A 19,831-nucleotide genomic window follows, 5' to 3' on the forward strand; every position below is an offset into this window, starting at 1 on the left:
CGGCAAGGAACACAGCAGAGCTGTCAGTCTCCGGTAGTGCTAGGACACGTGTCTCGCTTCTCCCCCACAACCTGCCACGCCTCGCTAAAGGGACAGCGGGGAAGGGAACCAGGCAGGCTGCCTTTATCATTGGGACAGGTGTTGGGCCATGAGGCACACTTCTTACCTTTCCAGCTCCGTCACGTTCCTGGCTGTTGTGTCCAGGGAAGCCCCCGGTAAAAAAAAAAACTTTCTCACAAGTTCAAGAAGTTTGATTAAACTTGCGAGAAGGGTGTGTTTTTTTGTTTTTTTTTTACCAGCGGCTTTCCTGGACACAATGGTGAGGAACGCGACGGACCTGGGAAGGTAAGAGGCGCGCCTCACTTCTCGCCCGCCCCAGAAAATAATTTTTAAAAAGCCCGATAATAAGGCCAGGCTCATATTTCGAGGACCAAAAGAAAATAAGACCCTGTCTTATTTTCGGGGAAACATGGTATTTTTTAAAAGAGATTTAGAATAAAATAGTAAAACAACAAAGAAATACTAAGGCCATAATTCTATATATTATCTCAATAGTGAGTCTAATTGAAGTTAGGAAGACTGGTTTCTATGTAATCACGTATAAGACAAAATGTTGGGAATGACTGTTTGGTATATATGAGGGGACCGAGAGTGTGGCCTGGAGCCCCCTCCACTGAGTGCAGAAGCAGAAGTGGATAGGGGCCCGGACCTGCCTCTCGTCCCGGAGTGCATGGGGTGAATGGCCTGCCGAGGAGAGCGGGGGCCGTGGGAGGGGAGGAGGGGTCTACGGGAATTGGGATGGGCCGGAGCATCCCGGTTACATCTGGGAGAGGCAGGTACGACGGGAGTTTCAGGGCTGGCCATTACCGGGGAAGGAAGGTTCGCTATGTCACAGTGATCCCTCGTTCCGGCCCTGATAGCTCAACTCAGGGACCAGGTGGCAAGAGATGTCAGGGCCCTGGTCTCAGGTTGCTGCTGCTAAATGCCAGGTCTGTGATTCGTAAAGCTCCCCTCATCCGAGACTTAATATTAGACGAGGGGGCAGATCTGGCATGTATTACTGAAACCTGGGTGGGCCATGAGGGAGGAGTCCCCCTCTCAGAAATGTGCCCAGAAGGGTTTCAGGTGCTCCACCAACCATGACACCAGTGAAGGGGTGGGGGAGTGGCAGCTATCATCCAAGAATCATTATTACCTCGTGGGATCCCTGCTCCAGAGACTGTCGGGTGTGAGTCCCTTCTGGTGAAGCTGGACCTACGGGGTCAAGTGGGCTTGTTCCTAACGTACCTACCTCCCAGCTGTGTTACAAACAGCCCTGCCTGTGCTCCTAGAGTCAGTAGCCAGACTGGCGGTTGAATTCCCCAGACTGATAGTACTGGGGGACTTCAACCTGCCATCTCTCGGCGAACGCTCTGATGGGCACAGGAGTTCATGGCTTCCATGACAACCATGGACTTGACCCAGGTAATTCAGGGTCTGACTCATACAGCGGGACACACACTCGACCTTGTGTTTCTCTCGGGGCAGTGGAGACGTGATCTGGAACTGAAGGGCATAGAGACCTCGCCCTTGTTATGGTCAGATCACTTCCTACTGAGGCTTGATTTTCGGAAACTACTCCCCCACTGCAGGGAGGTGGAGCCGATTAAATGGTTCTGCCCCAGGCGCCTGATGGACCCAGTGGGATTTCAGACGGAGCTTGGAGAGATACCTGACTCCCTTGCCCACAATCCGACAGAGTCTTTGGTTGCTGCTTGGAATATAGTGGCGGCTGGGGCTCTTGACCAGATTGCACCTTTGCAGCCTCTCCACGGCAGTGGATCCAGGAGGGCCCCTTGGTTTACCGAGGAACTCCGGGAGATGAAGTGCCAAAAGAGATGCCTAGAGCGACGTTGGAGGGCCAGTAACTCCGAATCTGACTGAACACAACTAAGAGCTTTTATTAGGACTTATTTAGTGGCGATATGGGCGGCAAAATGTACCCATTTTTCCACTCTTATTGCGTCCGCAGAATCTCGCCTGGCTGCCCTGTTTAGGATAACCCGCTCCCTCCTGAAAGGGAGGGACGCAGGGGAACCCTTACAGGAAAGAGCTGAGGAATTTGTTCAGTTTCTGTCGGACAAAGTTGCTCAGATTTGGACGGACCTGGACTCCACTTGGACAGTACCTGCAGAGATGCCGAGGGTGGGCCTTGATCGGATTTCTTGCAGCAAGTTCCAGCTTGTCACTCCTGAGGAAGTGGACAAGGCCATGGGAGCGGTGAGTGCCTCCACCTGCTTACTGGACCCGTGCCCCTCCTGGCTGGTTTCGACCAGCAGGGAGGTAACACGAGGCTGGCTCCAGAGGATTGTTAATACCTCTCTACAGGAGGGATCTTTCCTGCTACCTTTAAAGGATGCGGTGGTAAGACCCCTCCTTAAGAAGCCTTCTCTGGACCCAGCTATCCTTAAAAATTACCGTCCAGTCTCCAACCTCCCTTTTGTAGGGAAGGTTGTTGAGAAGGTGGTGGCCTTTCAACTCTGACAGACCTTGGATGAAGCAGATTATCTAGATCCCTTTCAGTCGGGTTTCAGGCCTGGTTACTCCACCGAAACTGCTTTGGTCGCGCTGACCAATGATCTCTGGCAGGCCACGGATAGAGGACATTCCTCTATCCTGGTGCTTCTTGACCTCTCAGCAGCCTTCGATACCATCGACCATGGTATCCTTCTGCGACAACTGGGGGAGGTCGGAGTGGGAGGCACCATTTTAGAGTGTTTCTCCTCTTACCTCTCGGACAGGTCGCAGTCGGTGTTGGATGGAGGACAGAGGTCGACCCCTAGGCCCCTCAAATATGGGGTGCCGCAGGGCTCGGTCCTGTCCCCTCTCCTATTTAACATCTACATGAAGCCGCTGGGTGAGATCATTCGCCAGCAAGGGATCAAATACCACCAATATGCGGACGATACCCAGCTGTATCTGTCTGCCCCGTGCCAACTCAGCAAAGCGGTGGAAGTGATGTGCCAGTGCCTGGAGGCTGTCAGGGTCTGGATGGGAGTAAACAAGCTGGCACTCAATCCAGACAAGACTGAGTGGCTATTGATGTTGTCCCCCAAGGACGGTCCAGATATTCCATCTCTCAGCCTGGGGGGTGAAACTCTACACCCCTCAGAGAGGATCCGCAACTTGGGTGTCCTCCTGGACTCACAGTTGACATTAGAATACCACCTGTCGGCTGTGACCAGGGGGGCTTTTGCCCAGGTTCGCCTGGTGCACCAGTTGCGGCCCTACCTGGACCGGGAGGCACAAATGGTCATTCATGCCCTCGTCACCTCAAGGCTTGATTACTGCAATACGCTCTACATGGGGCTGCCCCTGAAGAGTGTTCGGAGACTACAGTTGGTCCAGAATGCAGCCGCGCGAGTGATATCGGGTGTACCTAGATACATCCATGTTACACCTATCCTCCACGAACTGCACTGGCTTCCCATCGGTCTCCGAACACGCTTCAAGGTGCTGGTTATTACCTTTAAAGCCCTACATGGCCTAGGACCTGGATATCTGCGGGACCGCCTCCTGCCACATACCTCCCAACGACCTATAAGATCTCACAGGCTGGGCCTCCTCCGGGTGCCGTCGACCGGGCAATGCCAGCTGACGACCACTCGGGGGAGGGCTTTCTCTGTAGCTGCTCCGGCCCTGTGGAACGATCTGCCCGCGGAGATCCGACCCTTCCCACTCTCTCGGCCTTCCGAAAAGCCACTAAAACCTGGCTGTTCCGTCAGGCCTGGGGCTGTTGACCCCATAATGAGGTCCAGCCCCATCTAGGACTGAGTGTATGATGCGTTGCTTTTAAATCTATCTTTTCTTTTCCCTATTTTAGTTTTTATTTTATTCTTGTATTTGTGAGCCGCCCGGAATCCTATGGGATTGGGTGGCATATAAATTTTATTACATTCAAATTCAATTCAAATTTTGGTCCAGTTTAATAGATCACTTCCAAATGCAAAACAACTTTGAAACCTCACTGGTTTCAAATTGTGTAACAATTTTCCCTATGTGGTTTATGAGGTGGTAGGAGATTTCAGTATAACCTGTTTTTTCTAATATTTTAGAATTCTTTATACAGTAAACAGGAGGCAGTTGATGGAAGTCATAATTGGTCATTTAATGGTTGGATTGGCACAAATATTAGTGTACAACTCCCAGTGTCCTAGAGTAACAGTCCCCAACCTTTTTGGTACCAAGTACCAATTTTGTGAAAGACCATTTTTCCATGGACTGGGATGGTGGTGGTTTTGGTTTCACTCTCTTGCCCACTGCTCACCTTCAGCTGTGTGACCCGTTCCTAACAGGCCACAGACCAGTATCAGTCTGTGGCCCAGTGGTTGGGGATCCCTGTCCTGGAGTATCTTATGCTGGTCATGGTAGTTGGATCTCTTAAGAGCTAGAATTCAACAACTATAGCCTATAGTGACTAATGATGACCATATGATTTCAGCGAGGTATTTTCCATCTTGAATTGTATATGATGCAATATGGAAAACTATGCTTTTAAAAAATTATATATTGTCTAATTAGTATAATTAATTTCCCTACATCAAAGTTTTCATACTGTATGGAAAAGGATTACCCTGTAGGCTAAATCCAAACTTGGTCTTACTTAAAGAAGACTCTTGAAATCAATATGACATAACTTAATTGTTTTTAGTCTATTTACTCTAAAGACCTTTCCTCACTACTGATATACAGACCCATTCCTGAATCAGCAGAAAATTATAGTAGCCAATGGTATTTGTGGGGGAACCAGGGAAGCAAAGCTGTCAAGATGACACAACATTCTGACTCATTTCCCATTCTGTTTATATGTGCACCAACAACATCTACACATATAAAGTGGTGAGGACTTTGATTATGATGCCATCCCTGATATCTTGCCTAGTTTGACCTCCTTCCCATGAAACTACTCATGCTGGCATATAATTTGCAGTCCCTATTGCTGATTCCTTTCCTGTATCTATTTTTCTGTTTCAAGTCACGGCATTCACTTAAAAGTTTCCTTCACGGTAAAGGGTGACCAAGCCTAAGAGATGTTAAAAGCCATGAGGTTATCCTTCGAATGTAGTGGAATAAGGGGAGAAATATTACACTACGGATTCAAGATAAGGACACTTTAAGTTTGTCTCATTAATGGGCTAAGAAGGAGATCAAGGCAACATAATGGTGCAGAAAAAAATGATGGGAAAGAAAGAAATGGGCATGTTTGTACCACCATAGTTAGGTAGAAGCAGAGAAAGGCATGTTTGAGATTAAATCTGTATCTAACTGAATGTTCTCAATATGAACAAAGTGTTTTTTTCTTGGCTCAGTTGCAATAGTAGCATAATACAGTGTTATCTTTGGTTCAGCAGAACACAAAGTTCTGTGGCACTTGTCCTTGAGAGCTTTCAAATGTAATCCATAGAGATGTTACATGTGAAAACTATATTTGGCAATCCCTAGACCCAAGAAGGATATGCTGTCTTCTGTATGTTGAAGACAGATGTTAGTTGCACAGAAAACCAAGCAAGTATTTTTCTTTCTTAATAGAAACTGCTATGGACCACGTGCAAACACAAACAAACAAACACACACACAGACACACACACACACACCCCAATAATACAGGGTATCTTGCATAAATGTTTTTTTTTCTGAGCTAAAGGTTGAACCAAGAAATAAAACTTCTTCTCTGCATTATTTCTTATGCTAAAAGACATGTTTGAGAATTGACTATTTTGCTGATTGCACCTCATAACTAAATTTTTCAGTGTGAACATCTACACCTTATCACAAAGGGTTAATAAAATACCAAGAATTGTCAACTTGCCAATAATTGAAAGAAAGACTATTGTGTATGAATGTTTTCCTTCTATTGCCACTGTGAGAATGGGCATTGCCAACCCACATTACAAAAATTTGAGTAATGTTTACAATCTGCAGTGGAAACAGAAAAAAAAGGAAAAAGATAAGAGTTAGCTTTGTATAGCTGTTCTTGGCTGGCTGGTTTTTAAGACAGCATGACCAGTAAATATTGGAACCTTTAAGAAATGGGAGAAAAAACACAAAGGCAAATCAGATACTGAAAGAACAGAACAAAGAACAGGACAAAAATTAAACTCTTCAGCAATGGATGTTATCGGATTTCAGTTCCTATTAGCCCAGCCTAGGAAGTGATTAAAGAATAACAGGCTATAGTAATCATGCTTTTTTCTGGATCGGACATCATTTCATTGGATGTATATAATGTTATCCTGAAAGAGGAGTCTGTTGGAACACACAAAGTCTCATAAACACAGAGACAGATCAATTTGGGGGATGGCAACTAACAAAAGAACAAAAGTATTGGATTAACACAAGTATTCTTGCATTATTGAGTTGATTAATGTCTTGTCATGCTCCAAAAATCAAGAAAGACACACTGAGTTTCTTCTAAGCCAGGGGTAGTTAACCGTTTTATACCTACCGCCCACTTTTGTATCTCTGTTAGTAGTAAAATTTTCTAACCGCCCACCGGTTCTACAGTAATGGTGATTTATAAAGTAGGGAAGTAACTTTACTTTATAAAATTTATAAAGCAGAGTTACAGCAAACCCCTACCGCCCACCATGAAAGCTGGAACCGCCCACTAGTGGGCAGTAGGGACCAGGTTGACTACCACTGTTCTAAGCAGTTTCTTCTATTGTTCCTCACCTATAGAAAAAAATATTGTAAATGAAAACAATTTACTTGCAGCACAAAGATATTCTTTGAGAACTCCTAGGGAGGAGCTGTCCTGATCCTCTTCCTCCCAACCAAACTTCACTGTCTCTTGCTCCTCTGGAATGCATGCCTTCTCTCCTGAGAGTTTGGACTACACCCTACCACATTTCTATAGTGTAATAAGAAAATTAGACCTCTGATTATTCTGTGAAAAACTGTGGCTTAGCAAAGAATACAGACCATGCTAGTGAAGCTGCTCAGATCTGCCCACATGTTCATTTTATATGTTGGCAGTTAATGAATACTAGTTAATAAATGAATTAAATCTCATTTATTTTTTAAAAAGAATGTGAGGATGGCTGCATATTAGAATATATGTTATGACTGCTATTTCATGACCATAGCAAGTTTATGCTTTTAATTCAAAGCCCATGTTTGAGTCAAAACCTTGGATTCACTGCTCTACAAGTAGACTAGGAAAGATTGCTCCATGAAACCTTAAGAATGGCTACCATTAAGGGCTTCTCAGCCTTCTTCAAAACTGGTATTGGTTTAGAGTAGAGCTAAAATTGTCCAAAGGCATCCTGAGCAACAGCTGCCAGACCAGGGAGAATTATATCATGAAGCAAGGGGAGGTGGGCTGCCGGGCTGCCTGATAGGCAAGGTTCCTTTGGACAGAAACACATAAACAATGTATGCAAAGCCAGAGTGAATTTTAAATGATAACTAAATTCTGGCTTCCTTTTGCCCTATAAAGTAAATGGGAAATGTTCTCCAGTCAACTGGTGGCAGTTATTGAGAGGGGAGAAAAACAAAGCTGGGAAAACCATCAGTCTGTCCTTAACATATTCTGTACATCATGAGGACAGCCCTATTGATGAATGCTGTACCAGTAGCAGGATTAAGATCATCCAAGTGAGAAGCAAATTTTATACTGATAGGCAGAAGGACTTTCTCAGATTTGATGAAGAACCCTAAATCAGATTCCCAGAATCTTTTCAAGTGTTATTGCATAATTGAAGGAACCCAGAAATTTTGCAATATCTAAATATTACATTAAATTTCTTTCTCTAAATCAGATTCCCAGAATCTTTTCAAGTGTTATTGCATAATTGAAGGAACCCAGAAATTTTGCAATATCTAAATATTACATTAAATTTCTTTCTCTGTGTGTGATGGTTGTAGTCAAGACCATCTAAAGATATTGCAAATACTGTGATGTCTATACCAGATTAGATGGGCCCATGTGTGACTCAGTCCAATTGTTCCTAGGACCTGAACAAACATTAACAAATTCAGCAGTACCCTTTGATGTTCACTTCTGGAGTTTTAAGTGGAATGAGATAACCTTGCCAATGTGATAGCTTGCATTGTAGCTGTTATTCTGTAGGTTTTGACTTCATCCTTCTCATTGACATGGTTGTTTGCTGATGTTGTTATAAATTTTTCAGTTGCATCTGGCACATTCTTGTGAGGACTTGATGGATGAGACTTTTAGAAACCTGGCCAATCATTTCTGTGGTACTTCACTCTATTTTGATCTGAAATAAATAGGTCCATAATGAAAAATAAATGGTAAGTCAACAGTTCTTATTACAAAATATAGATTGAACTGTTCCAGCCAATATAATTAACATCTATCTTAATTGTCTTCGCTTGATGATACTCATGTTAGCTCCTGAAATACAAGACTGGGTAATAATAAGCAACTTGTTTTCCTAGCAAAGCATTCTGCCACCGTTGTGATTGTTTGCTGGAGGGGTAACTAGATCTCTGGTTTATGAAGGATTTGGTTGTTTTTCTATCAATACCAAGATATGCCACTTAAAACCTGGTGCCATAGATAACTACTTAGAATTAAACAATTCTAAGGTCGGGAATTTATTCTGAGTAGCAAGATTAACTGAAAATACCGTAACAGCACTTCCACATAGAAAAACTCAGTCTTGGTTACTACCACAATTTTTATTTTTGCTTCAATAGTATAATTTAGATAAAGGTGAAAAATAGAAAAGATTGGGTCTGTGGGCCTTTTGTGACCTCTTGAATCACAAAGCACCTATTTCACCCCTTAATTCTGTCCAAGACTCTCCAGGAAATTGGGCCTGTTCCCCCTTGTTTGGAAAGTGGCCTTCAATGTGCCATATGAAGGGGAATCATTGTTGGTTAAGCAATTAAAATCAGAGCCTTCCATTCTATCAGATTCAGGTCTACTGTTGTTTATACTTATTATTCACTGTGTTTGTGGAGGTAGAAGATATCCAAGATATTATCAGGAGATTTCAAAAGGCGTGTTTCTTATTTGTCACTCAGCACATGCTTTGTGGGGAAAAATGTTCTCAGAATATAATCCTTTAATTAATCCCTTACTGTGTTTCTGAAAGCAAAGATCATTTTAGTCTAAAAATACTTAGTTAAAAACAAATATTATAGTATTCAACATCTTTATCTAGAAACATTTTCTAGTGATATTAAGTATCATTAATGTAGTAATCAAAATCTTGAACTATAACTTGTTCATGTTCATTCTTAAGAATGCATGCATATATTATTTCATGTTTAAATAATTTCTGAGCTCATGGATACCGAGCATCTCACTGTTTTCATTAAAGCATCCTGGCTTTTTTCAGGCTTCTGTACAAGTCTGAAAAAAGATGCTGCTGCTTTAAGAAATCATTAAATAAGGTTAATATGACTGTTAAAGCAGAAACAGCCATATTCAGGTTTGTGCTGGACTCATCTGGCATTGGTCTGAAGCTGAAATCAGAGAATTTAGACATTTGTCATTTTTAATTTCTGTTTGTCTATGTGCATTATTGCTAAGAGCGTCAAGAGTTGCAAATGTCCTAGATCTCTAAAAAGTCTGCATATGACCTACTCTGTTGAGCCATTAAAACTGCCATTGATTAGCACAAAATACGGAGGGGTTGGGTCTGGGGAATGATCAACCCTACTTCCATTGATTTCATGAGAGAAGAGAGGCTATATAAATGCATTGCTATCCATTGTTATAGATGTAACCCAATACCAAAAGCCACTAGTTCTCTATTTTTGAAATGTTCTGGTAGTAAAGTATCCAGTAACCCTGTTTTAATGTTATGTATTTTCTGATTTTGTGTGAGAAATCAGGATAGGCTGCATCTTGATAAACTTTGTGTGCTTCTTCTGTTGAATAAAGGGTTTGCTACAAGTGGCAAAAAACTGAGAATGTCACTGAACCTAACATGGTGCCCAAGAAAAAATAAAACTGCCCAAGGAAGAATGAGCCGCTTGTCCTTTTTCTCTTGATCTGGCTAAAAGCTGGGGAAAGAGAGCAGTTGTTCACTTATTCATTCATGGACTCCACGAGTAGTGGCAGAAACTGCTTTGCCAAATAACTATTAGAAGAATGATACTAGAATAATAGTGAACTAAAGCAACAGGAAAAAGACCAACAGTTGCATCCTATTTGAAGCATTTTTCTTTCTTTTCTTTTCTTTTCTTTTCTCTTCTTTTCTTTTCTTCTTTCTTTCTTTCTTTCTTTCTTTCTTTCTTTCTTTCTTTCTTTCTTTCTTTCGTTGGATGTTCTTCCTTGCTAAAATATGAAGTTTGCAGAGGGTGTGTTATGAAGCTGATAATTCTCTGGCAATATCTACAGAAAATTTCTCACAGCCCCTGCAGGTATGGATCCATGAAACAGGACCTGACTGGACCAACCAGTACTAAGAATTTCTGAACCTCAGAAGTCAGTGTAAATCCAAGGTTTCAGTTTAAGTGATTTCCTGTTGGGGCTTGTTTTTACCCTGATTAAATATAGTTATAAGCCATAACTAAGAGAGGACTCCAGGATAAGATTCTTTGTTTTTCCTTAACTTGAAGTAAGCAACTATAGATTTTATTGGCTTCATATTAGAAATTTAACTTCAAGATGGAGAAAGCAGAAAGCTGCTGAGGTGGAAACCAAAGAAACATCTGAGGTTTAATTTTGGATAATTATGATTAGGGGACTTCTGTATTCCTCACTTTATACAGCCTCCATAGGTAGGATATTTTAATTCCTGGCCCCATATTTTCAGCAGCATTTTCCTACCTCCTTTCTTACTTTCAACCCCACATATTGCAAGAATGTTTAATATCTCGCCAAAAACAAGGTAATCTAAATAATGTAAATAATTTTGAGTTCTCTGAACATAACAATGACTGACAGCTCTGCTCTCTTAATTCTGGGCAAGGAAAGTAGCTACTGTTTTGATATCTTTATATCAATCCAAATGAAAAATAAAGAAGATATGGGTGTATGTAAATTATTACTGTCTCTGGAGACCGTATGGCCTGAAAGGAAACAGTTTACATAACAGTACCAGTGGTGGGTTCCTACCGGTTTGGACTAGTTTGGCAGAACCAGTAGTGGTTTGGCGACCTGGGTCACTGGAACCGGCAGCAACCCAGGCCTGCCACGCCCCTGAACCGGTTCTCCTACGGGGACGCCATCTTGATTTTCAATTCTGCGCATGCACAGAACAATTTTCCTTGCACAAATTTAATTTTGTTTCATTTTTTAACATTTTGCACATGCACAGACCTATTTATGTGCAACAGATTGCACGTACCAAACTGGCAGTAATGCTGGCAGCAATCCACCCCTGAACAGTACACCAAACTTCCTTATCAAATGGAAACCCCAAAATCCCATAACTATTTTCAGCCTTCATGGTGCACATATGGCAATAATACCACTTTAATTTTAAATGACACTTCAAGGGTTAAAATTTCTATTTAATACCTGGTATTATTTCATTTTTGTCTGACAAAGTAAATGTTATTGTATCATTCATGGAGCCACTGAATAATGAAATTGATGGTAAAAAGTACAGGGATAGGAATTTGCAGATCAAAATAGTAGCTAAAACGCTCAGAAACGCATTCAAAAATCTGCATAGCTAATATCTCAAGAGAATACTAGGCTTTTTGTGCACAGGAACGTTTTGTTCCAAACAGATAAGAAACCAAAAGCCCACTTTCTTTAGTGTCCTGTGGAGATGCAACTTGCAGTCCCTCAAAGGCTAAACAGATAAACAAAATACATCTTTGCAGAAGACGACTACAAAATTGCAAGAAAAGCAGCATGAAGCAACAAATAATTATTTTTCTTTTTCTCTTCCCTGCAAAAACTGCTGGAAAGTAGCAAAAGGCAAGCAATCTTCCAGCCACGAAGCCCATGAAATCTTTTTCCCTGTCCCAGTTTCATTGCTCCCTTTTCTGAATTCCACTTCTCTGGGACTTTCATTATTTCCTCCTTGAAGTTGAAAAGAAGGCTCTGTCTATTCCTACCTCCTACTTCTTGCTCACTCTGAGTAGCAGACAGAACTGGTTTCACCTGTTCTGTTCTGTTCCGTTCCAATACAAGCAACTCTACACTGAGCATAAACAGTTACCTCTGCCAGTTTGCTTACCCTCCATCTTTTAGCTGTGCTTTTTTCTGTAAAGGTGGTGATGGTGGATTCGCTCCTCTTCAACACCTCCCAGTAAAAAGAAAAAAAGAAAGGTACAATTGAGCAAATACTGGTGGCAGTTGCTTTATGGTATGACTTGAATGTATGGGAAAAATGTGGGCATGCTGTCTTTTCTCTTCACTAGCCAATCTCCATCTCAGCCGTTTGCCTTCTCCGTCAGAATTTTCATTCTTGAGTTCCTGGTTGAAACATAATATTTTTCCCCCTTTCTGCTTTTGACACCATCTCCCCAGGTTTCCAGCAAGTTAGAGGAAAGACAGCAGATGAGATGTATTTGTGTTTATCAGTTTCCTCTACATTTGTTTGTTTGTTTGTTTGTTTGTTTGTTGGATTTATATGCTGCCTTTCTCCCAAAGGACTCAGGATGGCGTACAACATTAAAAAAAACACATATCAAAAAAGTTAAAGAGGAAGTTAAATAAAGTATCCAAAAACAAACCCAATTAATATTAATAATACAATTTTAAAAATTAGATTAATTAAATTAATCATTTATTTTATTCTGTTCAGGCCAGCCCAGCTTGCTGGAAAAGCCAACTTTTTAGGGCATATTGGAAGGACAGGAGGTCGGGGATTATACGAAGCTCCGGGGGCAGCTCATTCCAGAGGGAAGGCGCTCCCACAGAGAAGGCTCTCCCCCTGGGGGTCGTTAGCCGACACTGTCTGGCCGACGGCACCTTGAGGGGGCCAACTTTGTGGAATCGCACTGGACGGTGGGAGGCTACTGGTGGCAGTAGGTGGTCTTGCAGGTACACTGGGCCTAAGCCATGGAGTGCTTTAAAGGTCATAATTAGTACCTTGAATCGCACCCGGAAAACAACCGGCAACCAGTGCAGGCCGCCTAAAAGGAGTGTAACATGGGAGCACCTAGGTGCCCCCATGATAACCTGCGTGGCCGCATTCTGGACCAGCTGAAGCCTCCGGGTGCTCTTCAAGCCCCATGTAGAGAGCGTTGCAGTAGTCCAGGCAACATTTGTCACTTTCAATCACTTCCACTTTTGTGGAGTAGTAGCCCGGCAGATAATGAGTTCATTTCTCCCACTGTTAGGGGACCTAGTCATATACACAATCATAAAAGGGACAACTTCTCTTGGGAACCTATGCAGCAACACTATTTATTAGGACTTGAAAAAGACATAGCTGAAGATCAACAGGGATTAGCAACAGGAACAGCAAATTTTATTCTGGTAATGATTTGTTTTAAAGAAATTGGACCTTTCCTAGCATCCCAAACTATTAATCAAACCAAATGTTATTGATCATTTTAAATTCAAATTTAGAGGAGAAAGGAATATTGCTTCACTAAATGTAACAGAGTTAAATATTTTTTTAGGTTACCTAACCAAACTCCTGCGAAACCATACTGTGTATGCCTGCGATGGTGATCATTTGAGTCTCCGGTGTCCTCGGCATTCAACAATAAGTGTCCAATCTGCATATTATGGGCAAGCTTACCACTTGTGTAGTGCACAGCAACCTGAAGTCATGGTGAAAGAGCCACTAAACTGTGTGGCATCTACTACCTTGCAGGTATAAAATACTATATTGTAGCGTTTAAAACAAATCAGAAATATTTTAGATAATTTATTTACAGTAGATTAAAAATGAAATGAAGAAAGATTCAGCATGTTAATATCTGGAATATCAGTTACAAAGCTTGACTAAGTTTGCAAATGAGTTGGTTTAATTTGCTGGAGGTTTATAGTATATAATTAATTATGAGGCCTTGTCATATGACATTTCTTCATAATTTTGTTCCTTCAGAATAAAGAGTTTGTTCATATTGATACAGAGAATAAATCTGAGTACTTTTAAAGCTGATATTTGATTGTTCAAAAATCATAAAATGACATTCACATTTTAAAGTCCATGACTTTTTAAATGAAACTGGCTGCAGTTTGAAGTCGAGTGGCACAAGCTATTCAAGAACTCATTGGAGCAGGATCTCATCGTAAAAGCAATCCAGTTTGGGAGGTGGGAAGAGTTGTCACAGACCGAGTTGCTGAATGAACTGTCTGAGTTCCTCTCTTGCCAAGCAGATTGGCACAAAAGACCATCCAACAGTGTGAAACTCTATTAAGATTCATGACCAATGGTCCAATGTTAATTTGTGCCAATCCACTAGTTTTGTCAGAATTGTCTTGGCATTAGTTTAGGTCAGTGGAGTTTCCTGAAAGACTTACATTTATATTGCCAACAGAAAAATTTTGGCTCCAAATTTTTAATCAGCCACAGAATTTATAGCACAGTATTGATAAGATAATGGAATACTACCAATAATAAGTATATTGAAATATCAAGCAGCCAATTTTGTAGCAAGACTATTTAGTAGTAGGCTAATACTTCAGAAAATCTATACAGGGATTTTCTGATTTCTCACCTTTGGCATTTTTGACTGCCTTCTTGGAGACACAAAAATAAAATTGTAGAGCTTTTTTGTGTTCCAAGCCATAATAATGCTACAGCCCAGGCACTTCATCATATATTGGCTTATTATACTTAGTTTTCTGGGAATGTTGCTAATGCTGCCCTCTTCTAAGACAAGAATTCTTTCCTTAATAGAATAACTTAGAAATAGCAACCTAAAGAATAGGAAGTCTTTTCCTGAACACAAATGATGTTAAAAAAGTGGTCAGACTTGAATGTACCCTACACAATAGGATCTTTAGTCCTCCTAATTGGCATGATATTTACACATGAGTTCCCATTGTATTCATTCAATCCCCATAAATACATACCTCTGAACTGTAGAGGATGCAAAGCAGATAGGATTGTAGGTTGAAGTTTCATATTCCAGACTAAGTTTAGACACAAACTCACTGATTTTGGTTCTGCATTTTATCCTGTGTTTTACCCTGCTATATTAAATTGAGAAATAATAAGATATTTGAGCATTATTCTAGTTACCACAAGCAGGTAAACCAGCCTTTCTAAAATCCATGTTTGTCTTGATGGATTTCAAAAGAAGAAAAAGAAACAAGTTACAAATTAGTTTTGAATATAAAAATTGAAGAACATGAACACGAAACCAAGTCCTGATAATTTATTTAGGATTACTATTATAGTTAATTGCTTTTTATTTTGTTTTAGTAATAATGAGTACTCAGTATGCAGTACTTGAATCATAATAAAGATTGTCTCTCTTATTGCTAAGCAGAAATCTCCACCGTATTTTTTGGTGGTAGATAGTCTATATGTCACTGCTTTCTTAAATCCTATTACTGGCTAGGTAAGAACACATCCAAATAAATCACTGCAACCACCTGTAATCTTTTTCCTAAGAAGCCATTTTGGGACAAATGTATAGTAAAATCTTTAATATAAAGGTGATGCTTAAGGGTTGTAATTTGCCTTTAAGTATGCCATCCTTCCATTTTTAATGTATTTCATATTTTACTTTTTACATTGAGTGGGAATATGAAGTGTATGGGGGTCAGTGTGGTTTAGATCTTCATCCTGCATTGGATTGATTTGGGCAGATTACATTACAAATATATAGGTGTATGTTCATTTTTGTCCTAACCCATCCACTTTTTTCTTCTGGTCTTTCCTAGTTTGTAAAAAGCAGCATTTAGCCAACCTGCTGCAGTCCTTGCACATACATACTTGGCATTATAGTCAATACAGAATTTGTCCAAATATGTTTGCATAGAATATTCCTATAAATGTAATAAATGTGATCGTTCTTAAAGAACTTTGCAGCCATGAAAGATAAGAAAGAAACCACCATGACTTTACACTTAATAAAATCATTGTTATCAGGGGAGAATCATAGTGCCATGTGCTAGAAGTTCCATAAGCTTGATTTATAAGTGCTGTTTTGTAATAGTGGAAAAGTAACCTCTGAAAGTCCAGCTTTTTTTAAAAGTGATTTCACATCTGTACTTGGTACTGACTGGACTGAAATGAAAAATATTTGTCTGGTTTTATTTTAATTTAAAAGACTTCCAGTTATTCCAAAATACACCAGGATATTCTTAGAAACACATCTGATTGTTCCTATTTAAGCTCTCTGAAATAGAAAAATAACCAAATGAGTGTATTACTTTCCAGAATAAACACTTTATATACATGATTTTTTTTATCAAGTTCTGAAGGAAAATTTTAATCCATAAGTATTCCGACCATTTCCATGCTTGAGCACTGCAACCATCATAAATAGGAACCAATTGCCAAGCACCCCAATTTTGATCAGGTGGATGTTGCAATGGTCATAAGTGTGAAAAATGGTCATGAGTCACTTTTTTCAGTGCTATTGTAACGTTGAACAGTCACTAAATTAACTGTTGTAAGTCGAGGACTACCTGTATTCTGTTTCCTTTTTATATGAAATGAGTGTAAGGTTTTTATTATGTGAGCTCTGGGAAAGGGATATAGTTTGGCTTATAGTCTTTGAACTCTTCCTTTGGCCAGATGCAGGGAAGAAAGTGCATATTGGCTGATTTATGTTATTTGCTGGTTCTCTTATTTCAGGATGGAAATAGATGGAGAAAATTGTGGCTTGCTTTCACATTGCTTTTTGAGGCACTGATTGTGCATGGAAATGCTGGTGGCCTGGAAGGATCCTTAAGTCTAATAAGGAAGCATAGGAATTGCATCCTCATTTATAAAACGCAACAAACAATATTTTTTGGGGGCTATTAGAATCACAAGTTGAGCCACACAACAGATGCAGGCAACCTTCTAATAGAACCACATGATCCATGGAGAATGATTAAGAGCTTCATTTGTCAAAGCCAAGATTTCTTCTTTTTTTCCCCTAGGTTGAGGGGAATTTTGAAGAGTTTGAATTGCAACTGCAGTATATTAAATACAGGTAGTCCTCAAATTACAACAGCTCATTTAGTGACTATTCAAAGTTACAATGGCACTGAAAAAAGTGACTTCTGACCATTTTTTACACTTAAGACTGTTGCAGCATCCCCATGGAAACATGATTTACATTCGGATGCTTGACAACTGGTTCGTATTGATGACGGCTGCAGTGTCCCAAAGTCTTATGATCATCTTTTGTGACCTTTTGTCAAGTAAAGCCAATAGGGAAGCCAGATTCACTTAACTACTGTGTTACTAATTTAACAACTGCAGTGATTCACTTAATAAATATGGCAAGAAAAGTCATAAAATGGGGCAACACTTACTAACAAATTTCTCACTTAGCAACATAAATTCTGGGCTCAACTGTAGTCGTAAGTCGAGGACTACTTGTATATATTATGCCAGGAATGGTTGGTTATTAGTACTTTCATGACAGTTTCAATATCTTTTTCTCCTAAAAATTAGTTGAAAACTGTCACCTGTTTTTTGCAACAGGAACTCCAGGGAGCTTTTAAACAATTTTCCTCTTCTTACATTCCAGTAGCTAGGTTGTATTTAAAATATAGAATATAAGATTATTAGATAGCAATTTTCACTATATTGTAGTTATGTGTACATTTCTTTTAATTCTTTTCTATGTATTTTTTTTGGGGGGGTTCTCTTTTATTTGTTTACATGCAAATTATAAACCCTTACCCATGTTAAATATTTTGGCTCAGGATATTTACTTCCAGAAATTTGAGGAAAGTGGTTAAAAGCACTTTGCTTCTTAATGCTAATAATGGCAGTAAAGCCACAGTATATAAATATTTGAAGCCTTAAACAGCCCTTCTTTAGAAGTTAATTTCGGACAACCAACTATGACAGAAATGCATTATGCTTTCATTATAAATTTCATTTACTAGTAGCTGAATGTGTCTTCATTTAGTGGGGTTGGGGAGCATTAAAATGGTAATTTCAGAAGTAATTATGATCATAATGTTTAATTATGTTCTTCGAAATCAGTGAATTGTAGATCTTCAAACTGCTTCTCCCATGACAGTTTCTGAAATGGTACTCTAATATTACTACTGCTTCCGGTTTTTCCAGCATTGGTGTTTATAAAACAACCTCCCCTGGAGATTTTGAATCAAAGGTTACCCTTTAGAACAGAAACGTCTCTGGTAGTAATTTGTTAATAATATTATTTCACATAATTTGCTTTGGAAATCTTATTTTAGTATTTATTTAGTAAGTATATTACTGTTAATCAGTGGGTAAAGTTTGTCATGATAGATCTTAATAGTCAGGATTTGCATTGTTGTATAGTTTTTTAAAATGTTTTTAAAGACTTTTTTTTTTTGTGGTACTGTTGTAGAAAGTCCTCGATGAATGCCAGGACCTGAGAGACTGCCAACTCCTTGTTAACAGTCGACTTTTTGGATCTGAGTTATGTCCAGGAGTCACTAAATATCTCCTAGTCTCCTTTAAGTGTCGACCTAGTAAGTAATTTGCAGAATGGTCATTTTTTTATGTATGTTTCTTTCAGTTTAAATCAGGGGTCTCCAACCTTGGCAACTCTAAGTCTGAAGGATTTCAACTCCCAGAATTCCATGGAAGTTGAAGTCTGCCAGGCTTAAAGTTGCCAAGGTTGAAGACCACTGGTTTAAATTGTAATAACAACACAAAAACCTTTGCATGGATTTCTGCAAAGCCCTGACCTCACTAAATCCAAACATTGCAATCATATGTAAAAATGTTTGTTGTACTTACCCGTACCCAATGTGGGCATCTTGTAGATAGGTGAATTTCCCTAACCAGGATGAACTTTGATGAGAATTCTTTGTACTGGAGTCCCTATAACAGGAGGGCACCCAGAGCAGGAAGCACTGGCTAGTAGTAGCTGATAATGAAGAAATTATAGTTTGCATATATGGGTTTGCATTTTATGTGGATTGCAGTTTATTAAGTAAACTATGGTTATAGAAAGTGTAGCTTAGCACAGTGTGCAAGACAATTAAATCATTGTGTAAAATCTTGAGGATATTCTTGAGTGCATTAGTCTTCCCTATTTGTGTACTTCTATGTAACACTAGATAATATATATAAAGATTTGACAGAGCCCTAAAGCTCCCTGTAGCTGCTTTTCCAATATTTTCACACATATACAACAGTATTATCAGAAATGCCTGGAAAATATTTTTCCATATAATCCAGTAACAACCAATACTTTTGGGGCAGAAAATATCCCAAAATAAAAATGAGAGAGTTATCACAGATGATTGTGGATTCAGCTTTACAGCCTGAGCTGTTTTAACTACATTTCTTCTGGGTTTGTTTGAGTGGATATAGTATAAGCAAAAAAACAACAACAAAAGAAGGCCACTCTATTTATATTATATTACTGTTCTGTTTTACTAATAGAAAAGTGATGGTGCATTCAGTCTCCATTACCATGCAGCATAATAATTGGCTCATTAGTAATTTATGGAGCTGGGAAGGCCTGCTAGAGCTGTTGCTGACATCCCTTTAAATGTTAACTCTTTTTTTCCTTAAGTGTCTGGTGAGAAATGCTGGGCAAAGTCTCTGTAGTTGCCAACATCTTTTTTTCTTGTTGTTCCCAAATAGATGCTGGGAAACAGAAAAAGAGTTAGTGGTGCATGCAGCCCAGAGACAACAATTTGCCAATCAGTACCCAGAGCCACTGGGAGTGAATCCTCTCTCTTCCTTAAAGTCTCAATCCTGTATACTAAGGGATCCGTTTGGAATACGGCCAAAGAAAACTCTTGCCCTATTTTTTCTAGTCCAATGGGATATAACTG

At 39.9% G+C, this 19,831-nt stretch overlaps 1 protein-coding gene across 1 annotated transcript in view; it reads left to right on the top strand.

Moving 5' to 3' along the window:
• The window catches only part of EVA1C (eva-1 homolog C), a 43,592-nt gene that overhangs the window by 12,050 nt on the left and 11,711 nt on the right, over positions 1-19,831 (top strand). Inside the window, exons 2-3 of the mRNA XM_032220143.1 lie at positions 13,546-13,742; positions 18,388-18,511. Of these exons, the coding sequence (XP_032076034.1) occupies positions 13,546-13,742; positions 18,388-18,511 (321 nt within the window). The remainder of the gene's footprint in view (positions 1-13,545; positions 13,743-18,387; positions 18,512-19,831) is intronic.

Source organism: Thamnophis elegans, chromosome 6, assembly GCF_009769535.1.
Source record: "Thamnophis elegans isolate rThaEle1 chromosome 6, rThaEle1.pri, whole genome shotgun sequence".
NCBI lineage: Eukaryota > Metazoa > Chordata > Lepidosauria > Squamata > Colubridae > Thamnophis > Thamnophis elegans.